Here is a 12,178-nt window from a genome sequence, read left to right on the forward strand (position 1 = left end):
TAACGGTCCCTGCAACCTAAATGGTGTTGAGTTACAACACGAGGAAAATCCATGAAAATTTACTATCAACAGTAAAAACAAATGTGGATTTCTCCTCATACACACAAACACACACACACACAGTAAGATAAACCTGTGTTTGTCACGTGGAGACGGAGAAACAGTGTCTCCAGCAGCAAATACTGTACAACCACTGTTATGCTGATACAAACGTGGCTGTGGACTAATTACTACTTTCCGCATCAGTCACTGTGAATAAAGCTCAGTGAAGAGAGACATTGCTTTTACTGTGTGAGTCTCAGCTTCTTGTACGTTTGCTGGTTTTTGCAGTTTTCAGTGATTTCATCTTTGGCAGTTAGAGGACAAAGAGACCAAAAAATGATTTATGATGCGTTCTGTGTCCAAAAACTGGAACTGTCTTTCACGGTTTGTTGAGCGTGCTTGTGGAGCTGAATGAATATGCTGTGTGATATCTCACTCCATCTAACTGGTGTGATATACGAGTTATAGCCAGATATCAAATATCTGTTGGAGCTATGTATTAGTTTCTGTATTTAGTGGTAATTTCAGTACTTACTGTAAAGGAATACTTCACCGATTTGCATTTAGCTTTGTATTTTGACACTTGGTCCTGTTAGCGTAGCTGTTAGCAAAGATGGTGGACTCTGTTTACATTCTGGGAATGAGGTCCCGTCCCTCTAGAGTGGGCCACTGTCACTGGTGGACACGTAACAAAAAAGAATGAAGATATTTCTTGACTCAGGGGAAACTGAGGTTGGGAATCACAATTTTTCAAAAATGCTAGACTTATTCTAGTAATACAAAGCTAAATGCAAATTGGTGAAGTATTCCTTTAATAGAATATTTTGTATACATTATAGTTGTGTTTTTGATAATATTACTTTTTTATTAGTTTATCTTCATTGCATTGTTTGGACTTGAGACTAGACCTGAAACTAATAATCGTATTAATCTGTTGAGTATTTTCTCGAAATCGAGTAATCGTTTGGTCCATAAAATGTTGGTAAATATTGATCAGTGTTTGTGACGATGTTCTCAAATGTCTTGTTTTCGTCCACAAACCAAAATGATTCAGTTTTTATGATTTCTTAGTCATATGGAGCAAAGAATCCAGATGATATTCACACCAGAAACTGGTTTGAATTCTTTAGAAAACACTCAAACGGAATAATCGATTATCAAAATAGTTGACGATTAGGTGAGATGCACTCGTGGACACTCATGATTATAAAGGCAGAGAGCTGGTAGGAGGGTGGCAGCCATATGTGGGTTGTTTTTTTTATCAGAGCAGAAGAGACGATGGATTTGTTTGTTTGCTTTATTGGACTAAATAAACCATCAAAACCTCACTGACCCAGCATGGACGTTCACTTTTCTTTTGCCTGAATACACCATATGTCTGCCCAGGGTGCGATAATAGTCGTTTGATTTACAAATAACAAAAAACAAATAAACAAACCGTTCTGATTTTTTCAGCTTCTTAAATGTGAATATTTTCTGTGTTCTTTGACAAATAAATCATTAAAACTGAATCATTTTGGATTGTGTAAAAAACAAGACATTTCGAGAACATCATAATTTTTGGTAAACACAGATCAACATTTTTTGACATTTTAAGGAACAAACAAGTCATCGATTGATCGATTATGAAAATAATCGTTATTTCTGCCCTATTTTGAACATATTTGACAAACGGCCACTACAAATATTATTTCGACTTTTCTTCTGTGTTCAGTCTTACTGATTTGATGTTGACAGTTTGCATGTAAAGTGTTTTGGTCGTTAAGTCTCTCCTCCGCCCCCTGCAGGACGACGCCCAGCAGCTTTTTGCCCTCTCTGCAGCAGCCGAAGAGCAGGGCATTCTTCCCGATGAGCTGGCCAACGTGATCAGACGGTTGTGGAGTGACAACGGCATACAGAGTTGCTTCACAAGGTCGCGGGAATACCAGCTCAATGACTCTGCCGCATAGTGAGTGTGAATTTGTGTTTGTGGTACTTTGTTGTATCTGGCCGTGTGAGCGACCACATCGCTGTGCACACATTCATATTTGAAGGTGGTTTGAAAACAATCTGTTTTTTGGCTGTTTAATACTGGCGTCATATTATTTCTTATTAGTGCCTTAAGGGTTGCTGTTTCTGTCAGTGTTGGGATGGATTTGGCAGTGTAGTGTTGTTGCTCTCATTTGCGCTGCAGAGAGAAACCTGTCATTGACTTCTCTCGGGGTCTCCAGAGATTAGAAAAATGGTCCAATAACTTTAATTTAGTTTTTACTTCTCTCCGTGTAACCTCATAAACGGGGACATTATGGTTTGTCTTGCGGGATCGCAAATTGAGACTCGAGCAAACTTCAGAATATCAGAATAAACTGCGAGTCAATAACAAAATCCTCAAGTGAACCTTTGGTTTTCTTTTTGTTAGTTTGAACTGTTTTTGAACGAGAAAAATCTTACGGTTTGCTTTGTGGTTTTCTCATGAGATGGAAAAACATTATGTTTTCAGGTTGAAGACAAAACTTCACAAACTCCCTGTGGATGTTTTATCAAATATTGGCACAGATATTCACTGACGGAAGAACAGAATTGATTTCGGTGGTCATGAGATCTAGCTGTGTTATTCTTCGTAACACATTCTTTAGACTCTTCAGCATCAAATGCAAAATGCGAAATCTCATGAGTACTAAAAGACTTTCCCTCGTCCTATTCCGGAGAGAAATCTGGTTGGAAATAACATTTAAAAACTACAAAAGATATTAAAGCTAATAAGTGTTGGATTCTGTACTTGATATGAAGTGATCATTAGACAAGGGGAATCCATCGCCTGTGGGCTCCCTCCTTTGGTTCTTATTGCTCCACATTTTATGGCAGAGATCCACCGCTGCTGTCTCTCGGACTCGTTGGGGAGCCTGTGAAATGCTCTCGCTCCCTTTGCTTTTCCTCGACTGTTTTCACAACCTGGGGCACAACAGCCATCCACTGTCTCCAGTGTTTATGAACTGAGCCGACAAAGAGATGAGTTTCCTGGCAGATATTCCTGCCCAAATGGCTTTGTTTTTGTTCTTCTTGCTTGATGTCAGCTACCAGAGCTCCGTCATCCCTCACGAGAGTAAGTCTGCCAGGTTCAGCTCATTGTTTATGATGTGACACGCCTGAAATGCTCAATATATATCTTTATTCTGCCTAAGAGGCGGAGGTTTGCTGGACCACTGAAGCTCCCAGCTGGCCGTGGACGATGATGCAATGCTTGTGTAAGTGGGGCAAGCTGTGTCAGGCATGGTGAAAATGCTTCAACACTCCCCTACTGACCGACCAACAGTCTGTCAGAAAACAACAACAAAAAAAAGGACAGTTGCTATTACAAGGGATAAACGTGGCCCACGTCTATTTTCTTCCATATAGCTAAATCATCTGAATTGATCTTACATAAATCGATCCCAGAAGGACGACAATAATCATGTTTTTCCACTAATGCCATTTTATTCACTAAAGTGGACTTAATTGGTGAAGAATATGCACGTTGCCATAGAAATCCTCCCACTAAGCGTAGTACATAATACTACTGGGTCCAGTAATCCCTCAGGGTCTTCACACAGACATTTCAGTCTGCCATTATCACATGACGATCCGTTATATGAATACAAAGTAAGTGCAGAGTTGGGTGCATGCGCGCTCTGACCTGATCCGACCTCCACATCAACCCAAACTCGGCACAGCAAAGACCAGAGTGATGAAAAAAAACATTTCCCGAGAAAACAGCATTAGATCCCAGAGCCTTACAGTCGGTATTAGGTTTGAGATGCAGTGAGCAAATATAAAAAGCCAGCAGGCGGCGAGCTGTGTCGTCTGGTAATAATTAACTTCAGCATATTAAACTCACACAAAATGATATAACCTATATATAGCAGAGAAATGATTTGCTTTAAGAGATGTTAGGCGCAGCTGTGTGTGAAAACATAAACCATATATAAGCAGTGAATGTGGATGCAATTTTCAATGAGGGCGCGAGTTCAGTCAAATAAAAATGTGGGTGCGGTGAATGCAAGACGACAGCAGCGTTACAGTACCAGAGCCGATATTCCCTGAGCTGCAAAATCAATTCAGTGCTGACACCCAGGATACGCAGGCCCAAGTATTTTCACCACTTTGGAAGCGTTATAATATGTGTGGCCAAAAGATTAATGAAGAATTTAGTCAGTACAGCGATTTTTACCACATGTGCAATGACCATTAAACACGTACCGTACACATCAACTGTGAAAATCAAAAATCACACGATAGTAATCAACTGTAGGAACCTACCCAAGAATTATCACCCAAATGTGCAGCGACAAAAGGGATTTATGGAGATTTACGATGAGTTTCAGCATCTGTTTGGTTCACTCTCACCTCTCTGTTAGTGTTAATTCTTTATTCAGCTGCAGCTGTTTTCAGCACAAAATAAGATATAAAGCAAAACAGTAGATGGACACGATTATGGACTATAGCTGCTGACCGTAGAGGAGAATTTAGCAGCTAAAGAGTTCCATGTTCCCCTTTTTATAGTTGGTGCAGACAAAAAGGTCATGAATGTTGAACTGTTTATAACCTTGCATTCCATTTCCATTACCCTAAAATGGTCCTAACCCGACTAAAGGGAGTCAGGGTGTAGCTCAGGAACCAGGAATGGCCTGTGCTTTTTTGCTGTTTCCTGTGTATGTTCCTTTGACCACGTTTCAAAGCTGTGGTTCTGGCCTAACATTCGGTCCAATTTAATCAAACCAGGTCACTCCATTTTGACACAGCAGGACTTAACTGAGCACGGCCACTTTTAAAGGTCCAGTATGTAACATGAAGGAGAGCATATTGGCAGAAAATGAATATACTACTATGCTAATGTTTATACCAGTGGTGGTTTGTCAGTTTTTCAGGCCCAGTTATTAATACATAGAACAAGGAAACTTGATAATAATGTAAAACTGAAATGCTATAATAGTGTTTTTATTTACAGTGTATATGTACAAATTAAAATGGTCTATATCGGCGAGTTAATAACACACAACGACCAGCTATTTGTCTACAGACTTCACTCGCAAAATCCACACAGGACTGAGGCAGAAGACGGTGTCTGCGCCCGCCCACTGCTCCATGAACTCCCAGAGAAGCTCAGCTTCCGTGTTGTCCCATAGGGAACAGTTGAAGCTGAGCTTCAAGTGGCTTTAATGCGGAGGCTGCTTCTGAACATCTGACTCTGAATAAACTAGTGACTCGTTCTAATTGCGTAGTATTGAAATGTAAACACAGCACAGAACGTATTTGACAACATTTTAGAGGAAGCAGAGCAGTCACCTCTGGTTTCTACCGAGGCTTGGATGAACAATGGCAGATGGAGTGGGAGAGAAGAGAGAGTTCTGAGCAAGTGATTTCAGCCTTTTAGGAATGTAAAGGCCACCGTAGTTCCCTGACAATGCTTGGGAAAGGGAGGGGTGAGCCGAGGAGGAGTCGTCCTCATTTTGTTGCAGATGTCACCAATTCTCACACACTGGGCCTTTGTGGAATTGTGCTCAGCAGATTTCTGTTATAACTTGCAGGTTTAAACCCATGTTGCCATCTTCACGCTCTCTCTCTCCCTCTCTCCCTCTCTCCCTCTCTTTCAGTTACCTGAATGACCTGGAGAGGATAGCTAAAGCAGATTATATCCCCAGCCAGCAGGATGTTCTGCGAACCCGTGTCAAAACCACTGGCATTGTGGAGACTCACTTCACTTTTAAGGAATTGCACTTCAAGTAAGGTCAAAATAAACGAAAATAAGTGACGAGTGGCGTCGCCAGTTTCCCCATTTTTCTCTTTCTTTTATCACTGCTTTGCAAACAACACGAGTCCAGCGAGCTCACACCTAGTGTTTGACATGAAGTAACCTCAGTGGTCACATGACTCACACCTCTGACGGTTGCCTACACTGTTGATGATACTTAGTTTTTTTTAGTATTGTATTAGTTATTAACGTAGGCAGGTGAAGTGTTTTCATTTAATCGGTTCCCATCAGTGACAGCCTAATATAACCACCTCAGCAACTACTCTGAATACTAAAACAAAATGCATTATGGGCAGTGGCCATAAACTTCCTCTAAAGCATTACCCAGAAATTCGATTCCCAACATTTATTGCTCAAAAGGTCTGGACTAACCCTGCCAGGAAATTTGCAACTCGGCAAACTCATAAGCCAAATTATACCGGCAATTAAAAGCCCAATTATCCCGACTGCACCGAGAGCCGGATAAACAAATCAGACCTGCCCATCATGTTTTAACTCCATAAAACCAGAGCTTTATCTAGTGCTAACATCTGTATACTGTATGTCCTCCATGGCACAGTGTGTGGAATAGTAGCCGATGTATAGCACAGCCAGTTGCTATAGGTAAAATGTAAAATATGTAAAAATACAAAGCATATAGACATGTGTCATGTGCCATGTGTGACCTGTTTCCTGATAAACTCTTTGCTATTTACCCTCCGTCACAGCCTCACTGTTTTCCCTGAATAATGCATGCGGGCGATCGATAAGAAGAAAGTCACATGTTTACAGTTTTAGTCCCGGTTTCCATTACAAGCTCAAATTCACAACGACGCCATCTCTCGTAAATCTCATTAACGTGATTATCCCTGGGCACCTGCCAATCTGGCATGAGTGAAGAAGACTATCATCACTTCATCTATGTGTTGAGTTCCGCTCACACCTTTTTAACACTGTTTCACTCTGCAGTCTTTAATCAGACCTCTCCCAACACTTCTATTCTCAAAACATCATCATAATCCCAGGGAACAATGTCGCCCTAACATTCTCCATCCTCCGTTCTTTCTTTACTGCACCTTTTCCTGAAAGGTCCTTATGAGCGCATTGTTTCATCAGCCTCCCTTTCACTATCTCTCTCACACATAAATCTCCTTTCCTTGCAGAATGTTTGATGTGGGAGGACAACGCTCGGAGAGAAAGAAGTGGATTCACTGCTTTGAAGGAGTCACCGCCATCATCTTCTGTGTCGCACTGAGTGCCTATGACCTGGTGCTGGCTGAGGATGAGGAAATGGTGAGGGAATGATGAAGACTTACAAGCTACTTTATTTGTTTTTTTTGACTCCTTTATGGTGTAATAATAGTGGTAAAACATGGAGTCATTGGAGTTTAACGCTACATTTTCAGATGAGCCACTGCGATTATTTAATAAAAGTCCAGATAGTGAATTTTTTCAAGTGATTTGAACCATTTCAGCCTTAATTTTCCAGTACAGCTTAACATTAGAGAGGTGGTTAAAACAATGCTCTGAGGACATTCCACTGCACCGTTTAACCCTCCTGTCAAAAATATTGAACAACACTGTCCCCTGGTGGCAGTTCTGATGCCTCGTCTGTTTAGTGGAGATCATGACCTGTACGGTGTTTCATCGTCTTTAGAACCGAATGCACGAGAGCATGAAGCTGTTTGACTCGATCTGCAACAACAAGTGGTTCACTGAGACCTCCATCATCCTCTTCCTCAACAAGAAGGACCTCTTTGAGGAGAAGATCACTCGCAGCCCCCTCGCCATCTGCTTCCCGGAGTACACAGGTGTGGTTGTGCTGCACCTGTGAACTTAACCCTTATAACACGGAGCCTTTTGGCTGCTTTTTCCCATGACTATGTTTAAACATACAGTATATACAGAGGCTATGAGAATGTGCAATTTAGAGTGTCTTATATCCTTTATTTTCAGCACAACCTAGGCAAAAAAGTATTTTCACCAACTATATAAACACATCTGAGCAAAAAAGCACTCAAAAAAGTTCACTTGGCTCGTTTTTATGAACAAAAAGAAAAGAAAAACGCTCTATTTTGTGACTTCTGCACAAAAAAATATAAAATGAATCATAACTTTGACTCAACAACACATAAGAAGACAAAAAGGCACTTTTTAAAGCCTGAATTAGTGACGTATAAACACAGGAATTGTAAATATAAACATCTGAACGGACAGTTTGCTTTGGTTGTGCTGTCGTACAAACATATCCCCAACATAGAAAACAACCAGTATTTCAAAAACAAATCACCTCCTTATCTCTCCACACCGTTTCTTCTCAGGAGCCAACAAGTTCGACGAAGCAGCCAGTTACATTCAGACCAGGTTCGAGGACCTGAACAAGAAGAAGGACACCAAGGAGATCTACACCCACTTCACCTGTGCCACAGACACCAAGAACGTGCAGTTTGTCTTTGACGCCGTCACCGACGTCATCATAAAGAACAACCTGAAAGACTGTGGTCTTTTCTAAAGGTAGGATGAGAGGGATGCTGTAAAATAATCTAATCCTTGACCTCATTAAAGTGACTTATTGATTATCACTCCAAAGGAACAGCAAGTCAGTCATGTATGAGCAAGTTATATATGCCCGTAAACTTTTATTATTCAGTGCAGAACATAAACTATAAATCTGACAATTTAATACTAAAAATCCTATATATATGTATGTATATGTGTAATTTAATTGACAGATTAAATGGTACACTAGGTAGGATTTATTTATTTGGCATTATAAACTCAATTTTAAGGTTTTACCCTAATGTAAATCAAGTGATCTGGTAGAGAATGATGATTCTGCACCTCCTTTGTGCTCTACTGTTTGTGCAGCCTCATGACTGAATGCATTTTCAGAGAGACTTTGACCAATCACAGGTTGGGTCAAGAGCAATCACGCGACAGCATCCATCCAACACTGGAAAGTAACCTTAGAGGACAGAGTCGGACAGTGAATGCAATCATCGGCAGATCATTTTAGAGAGATTATCTCAAGCCATCTGTCATGTGCAGTGTGTAACAAGGGCATCTGTCCGTGCTCTGATGAGAGAGTGATCCCAAAAACTTCACTATATTACTAACCTGTGGATGGTATTTACAACTATATACAACTATTTTTCCTGGCGATTCTGCCCACTGCAGCTTTAATCAGCACATATTTAGTCTCAGTCTGGACTTATAAACTTTAATCACAGGCCTCAAATTTGCATATATAGTATTTATTTTCAGTGTTGGCCAATAACAGATTAGTGATTTACAGAATTTGTAAATTGCGATTTGTATTACAATTCCAAAGTAATTTACTGTATTAATGTGTGTTTTTGTTTCAATTATGAGCGTTGAATCAGTTTCAAAAGAAAATTTATTGTGCATCACTGTTGGGGCCATTATGTAATTATTTAGTTAAACCACCAGAGGGCGGCATTAGGTTTGAAAGGTCATTCATTATCCTCAGGTGTGGGTGGAGGAGGCAGGCATATAGTTTGTATCCTAATTTACCAACGTTTTATAATGGAAAGTAATGTAGATCTGAACCGTACCTGTGCCCGGGATGTAAATAAATGCGTTATATTGTTTACTTATTTGATACTGAACACGCTTTCTGGAAAGTTGGCACAAAGGAGCCAAAATGTACCAGTTTTTAATGGTAAAAGGACACTGTACAATCACTTTTAGATTGTATTTCCAATAGTAACGAAATACTATAATGGATAATGTAACATTGCTTTAGATACCATATAATAAGTAAGCAATATTATTACTTGTTAATTAGTTAATTTTTTTGATGTGAACTCTTTCAGGCCTGATTTGCTGTGATGGCTGTGGATCCCCACTGAGCAGGATGAGCTTTGATGAGTTTTTGCAATGCAGGATGATGATGATGATGATGATGATGATGATGATGATCCCTGATGCATACAGACTGCATGAGACTGCAAACAGCCCTGTGATGATTATTGCTTTTCATAATGAAAACCCTAACAGAGTTGATTCCCAGGGGAGGGCAGGGGTGGGGGGGTGGGGGGGTGGTGGGTGTCACTGAGGAAACTTCACTTCAATCACTGACTTGCAACCACCACAATCTCTGTGTATTGTGTTATTATGATTTACATTTATTGTGAACGTATGCATTTCTTTCACCATTTTTATTATCGCGAGTACGTAAACCACCATCTGAGAACTGCGGCTCATAATCAGATTAACAACATAGATTATGTGAAACGACTGGATTAAATGAAAAATGCAATTAAAAAAATCATTATAATTGCAAATGAAAACACTGTAAAAATGTTAGCATTTAAGGACCAATCTAAGAGCCACGTTTTTGTTTATTTTTTTTGTATTCAGATTTCTATTTGATTTTAGTGTTTATAAGATTTTAGTTTTATTTTCCATTTTACTTTTGAAGTTCAATAAGAGTACAATAACACTGTTTATTTATTTATAAATATATATATATATATATATATATATATATATAAATAAACAGTGTTATTGTAAAAATGTAAAATCCTCTTACTGAGTGATTTTTATATATATAAAAATCACGTTATCTTATGTTAAACTAAAGCCGGCGTTTTATGAACCTTTTGACTGCACAGAGCTTATTTTTAGAAGAAAACTTAACAAGCATGGAGAATGAAAATGAGTAAAGGGAAATGTCTTTTGTACAATGTTTACACACAATCAATATCCATAGTTGTACTCTAGTGCATTGTTCTGCATGACTGTCAATAGATTAGCCTGTACATGTATACACACCCACCCACACACACACATATACACCCACCCACACACACACACAAACTGAAGAACATTCCTAAGAAACTGTTAAAGAGAGAACACACAAAAGGTTTCAAGGTTTTCAGAAAGTCCTGTCACGGTTGCTCTGTACCATTAGTTTCATTTCCTGTCTTTTTCCCCATATGTTTGTGCCTTGATATTTGTTTACACTTCTTTAGAGACATGCTATCTATATTCATAGTGAGAATTAGGGCTATTTCTACTTCACTACAAACTCACAGGACCCGTTATTTAAGACACACAACACGGAGACAAAGTGGGTGATTTAGTTGTTCATGAATATTCTTCAATGTAAATAAAGTTTGGTCAAAATTATCTTGTTATTTTTTGCGGCGTGACGTGTGGAAAGGAAATGCATGAACGGGATATTGTGTTCTGATCAATAATCTAATAAAGGGTGAAAGAGTACAGAGACTGAGCTGTGTAGAAGAAACATGCTTGTGTTGAATTAATATCAATAGATCTATATAATAATCTAAATTATTTTTACGTTATTTTATACTTTTCAATATAGTTATTGGTTAAGCATGGTGAGGCAATTAAATACTTCACAATAAATGCATTTTTATTTGTGATTTCATTCATTTGAGATGATGATGATTATTATTATTATTATTTAATTCTTTATTCTTGTCTTATTCTAGTCTTTGGACAGCTGTTGCTATGATGGATGCTTTCTTGTCATTTTTCGATTTGTACACATCATAAAAATTGCTTTATGTTGAGATTCTGGCAGTTTTAACAAAAAATGACCGTTCCCCAGCTGTTGAATTAAACGGTGGTCAAAGACAGTAAAGAGCAGTTTAGGGCTTTTATTTTCTTTAAAGGAAGTGACTTTGACTTTGACTTTTTTCTCAATTTTATTTTTTTTTTCAATCCCAACTTCCTCTGTTGTGGGAATGACAGATCCACCGTTGAATGACGATTGAATAACACATTTATGTCTGAAAATTAGGAAATAACTAGGGATGGGATGATACCACCATACCGATATTGATATTAGTCCGAGCCAGTCAAAGACAAAATTCTCCAACTGTGTAACAAATATTGCATTAGTGAATCATGCAACATGATGATTTTTGGATTGGTTTGGATTTTACATTTTTATCTGGCCGATATCCCATCCAGTGATTTTGACCAGTATTGGACCGATATCAGTTCCCATCCCTATAAAAAAAAAACACAAATAGTGTATTTTATTTGGGCGAAGTGGCCAATAAATGAAATTGTTATGAATAATATTTAAAGTAAGAAAAAAAATACAACATTAATCTATAGACTGCACCATATTCAACCACTTAATATGTGGCTTAATTTCCCTTTTCTCATAATACTTCAATTATACAACTGAGTACACTATATGAATAAATATATATAGTATGTTCTGAATGCAAGATTTTGATCGAGGCAAGTTTATTTATATAGCACATTTCAACATCAAGGAATTTCAAAGTACTTTACAATAAGAAATATATAATATGATATACAAGGCATAGTAAAACACAAAAGCATTAAAATAGAGAGGTAAAACAAAAAGGGGGGAGAGAAATG

The 12,178-nt window shown here is 38.6% G+C and overlaps 1 protein-coding gene across 1 annotated transcript in view; it reads left to right on the top strand.

Moving 5' to 3' along the window:
• LOC131461204 (guanine nucleotide-binding protein G(i) subunit alpha-2) overlaps positions 1–9,827 on the top strand; it is a 38,435-nt gene extending 28,608 nt beyond the window's left edge. Inside the window, exons 4-9 of the mRNA XM_058632273.1 lie at positions 1,830–1,990; positions 5,652–5,780; positions 6,952–7,081; positions 7,446–7,599; positions 8,110–8,302; positions 9,625–9,827. Coding sequence (XP_058488256.1) covers positions 1,830–1,990; positions 5,652–5,780; positions 6,952–7,081; positions 7,446–7,599; positions 8,110–8,300 — 765 coding nt within the window. The 3' untranslated portion in view covers positions 8,301–8,302; positions 9,625–9,827. The remainder of the gene's footprint in view (positions 1–1,829; positions 1,991–5,651; positions 5,781–6,951; positions 7,082–7,445; positions 7,600–8,109; positions 8,303–9,624) is intronic.
• Positions 9,828–12,178: the final 2,351 nt, after the last annotated feature.

This window comes from Solea solea, chromosome 6 (genome assembly GCF_958295425.1).
Source record: "Solea solea chromosome 6, fSolSol10.1, whole genome shotgun sequence".
NCBI lineage: Eukaryota > Metazoa > Chordata > Actinopteri > Pleuronectiformes > Soleidae > Solea > Solea solea.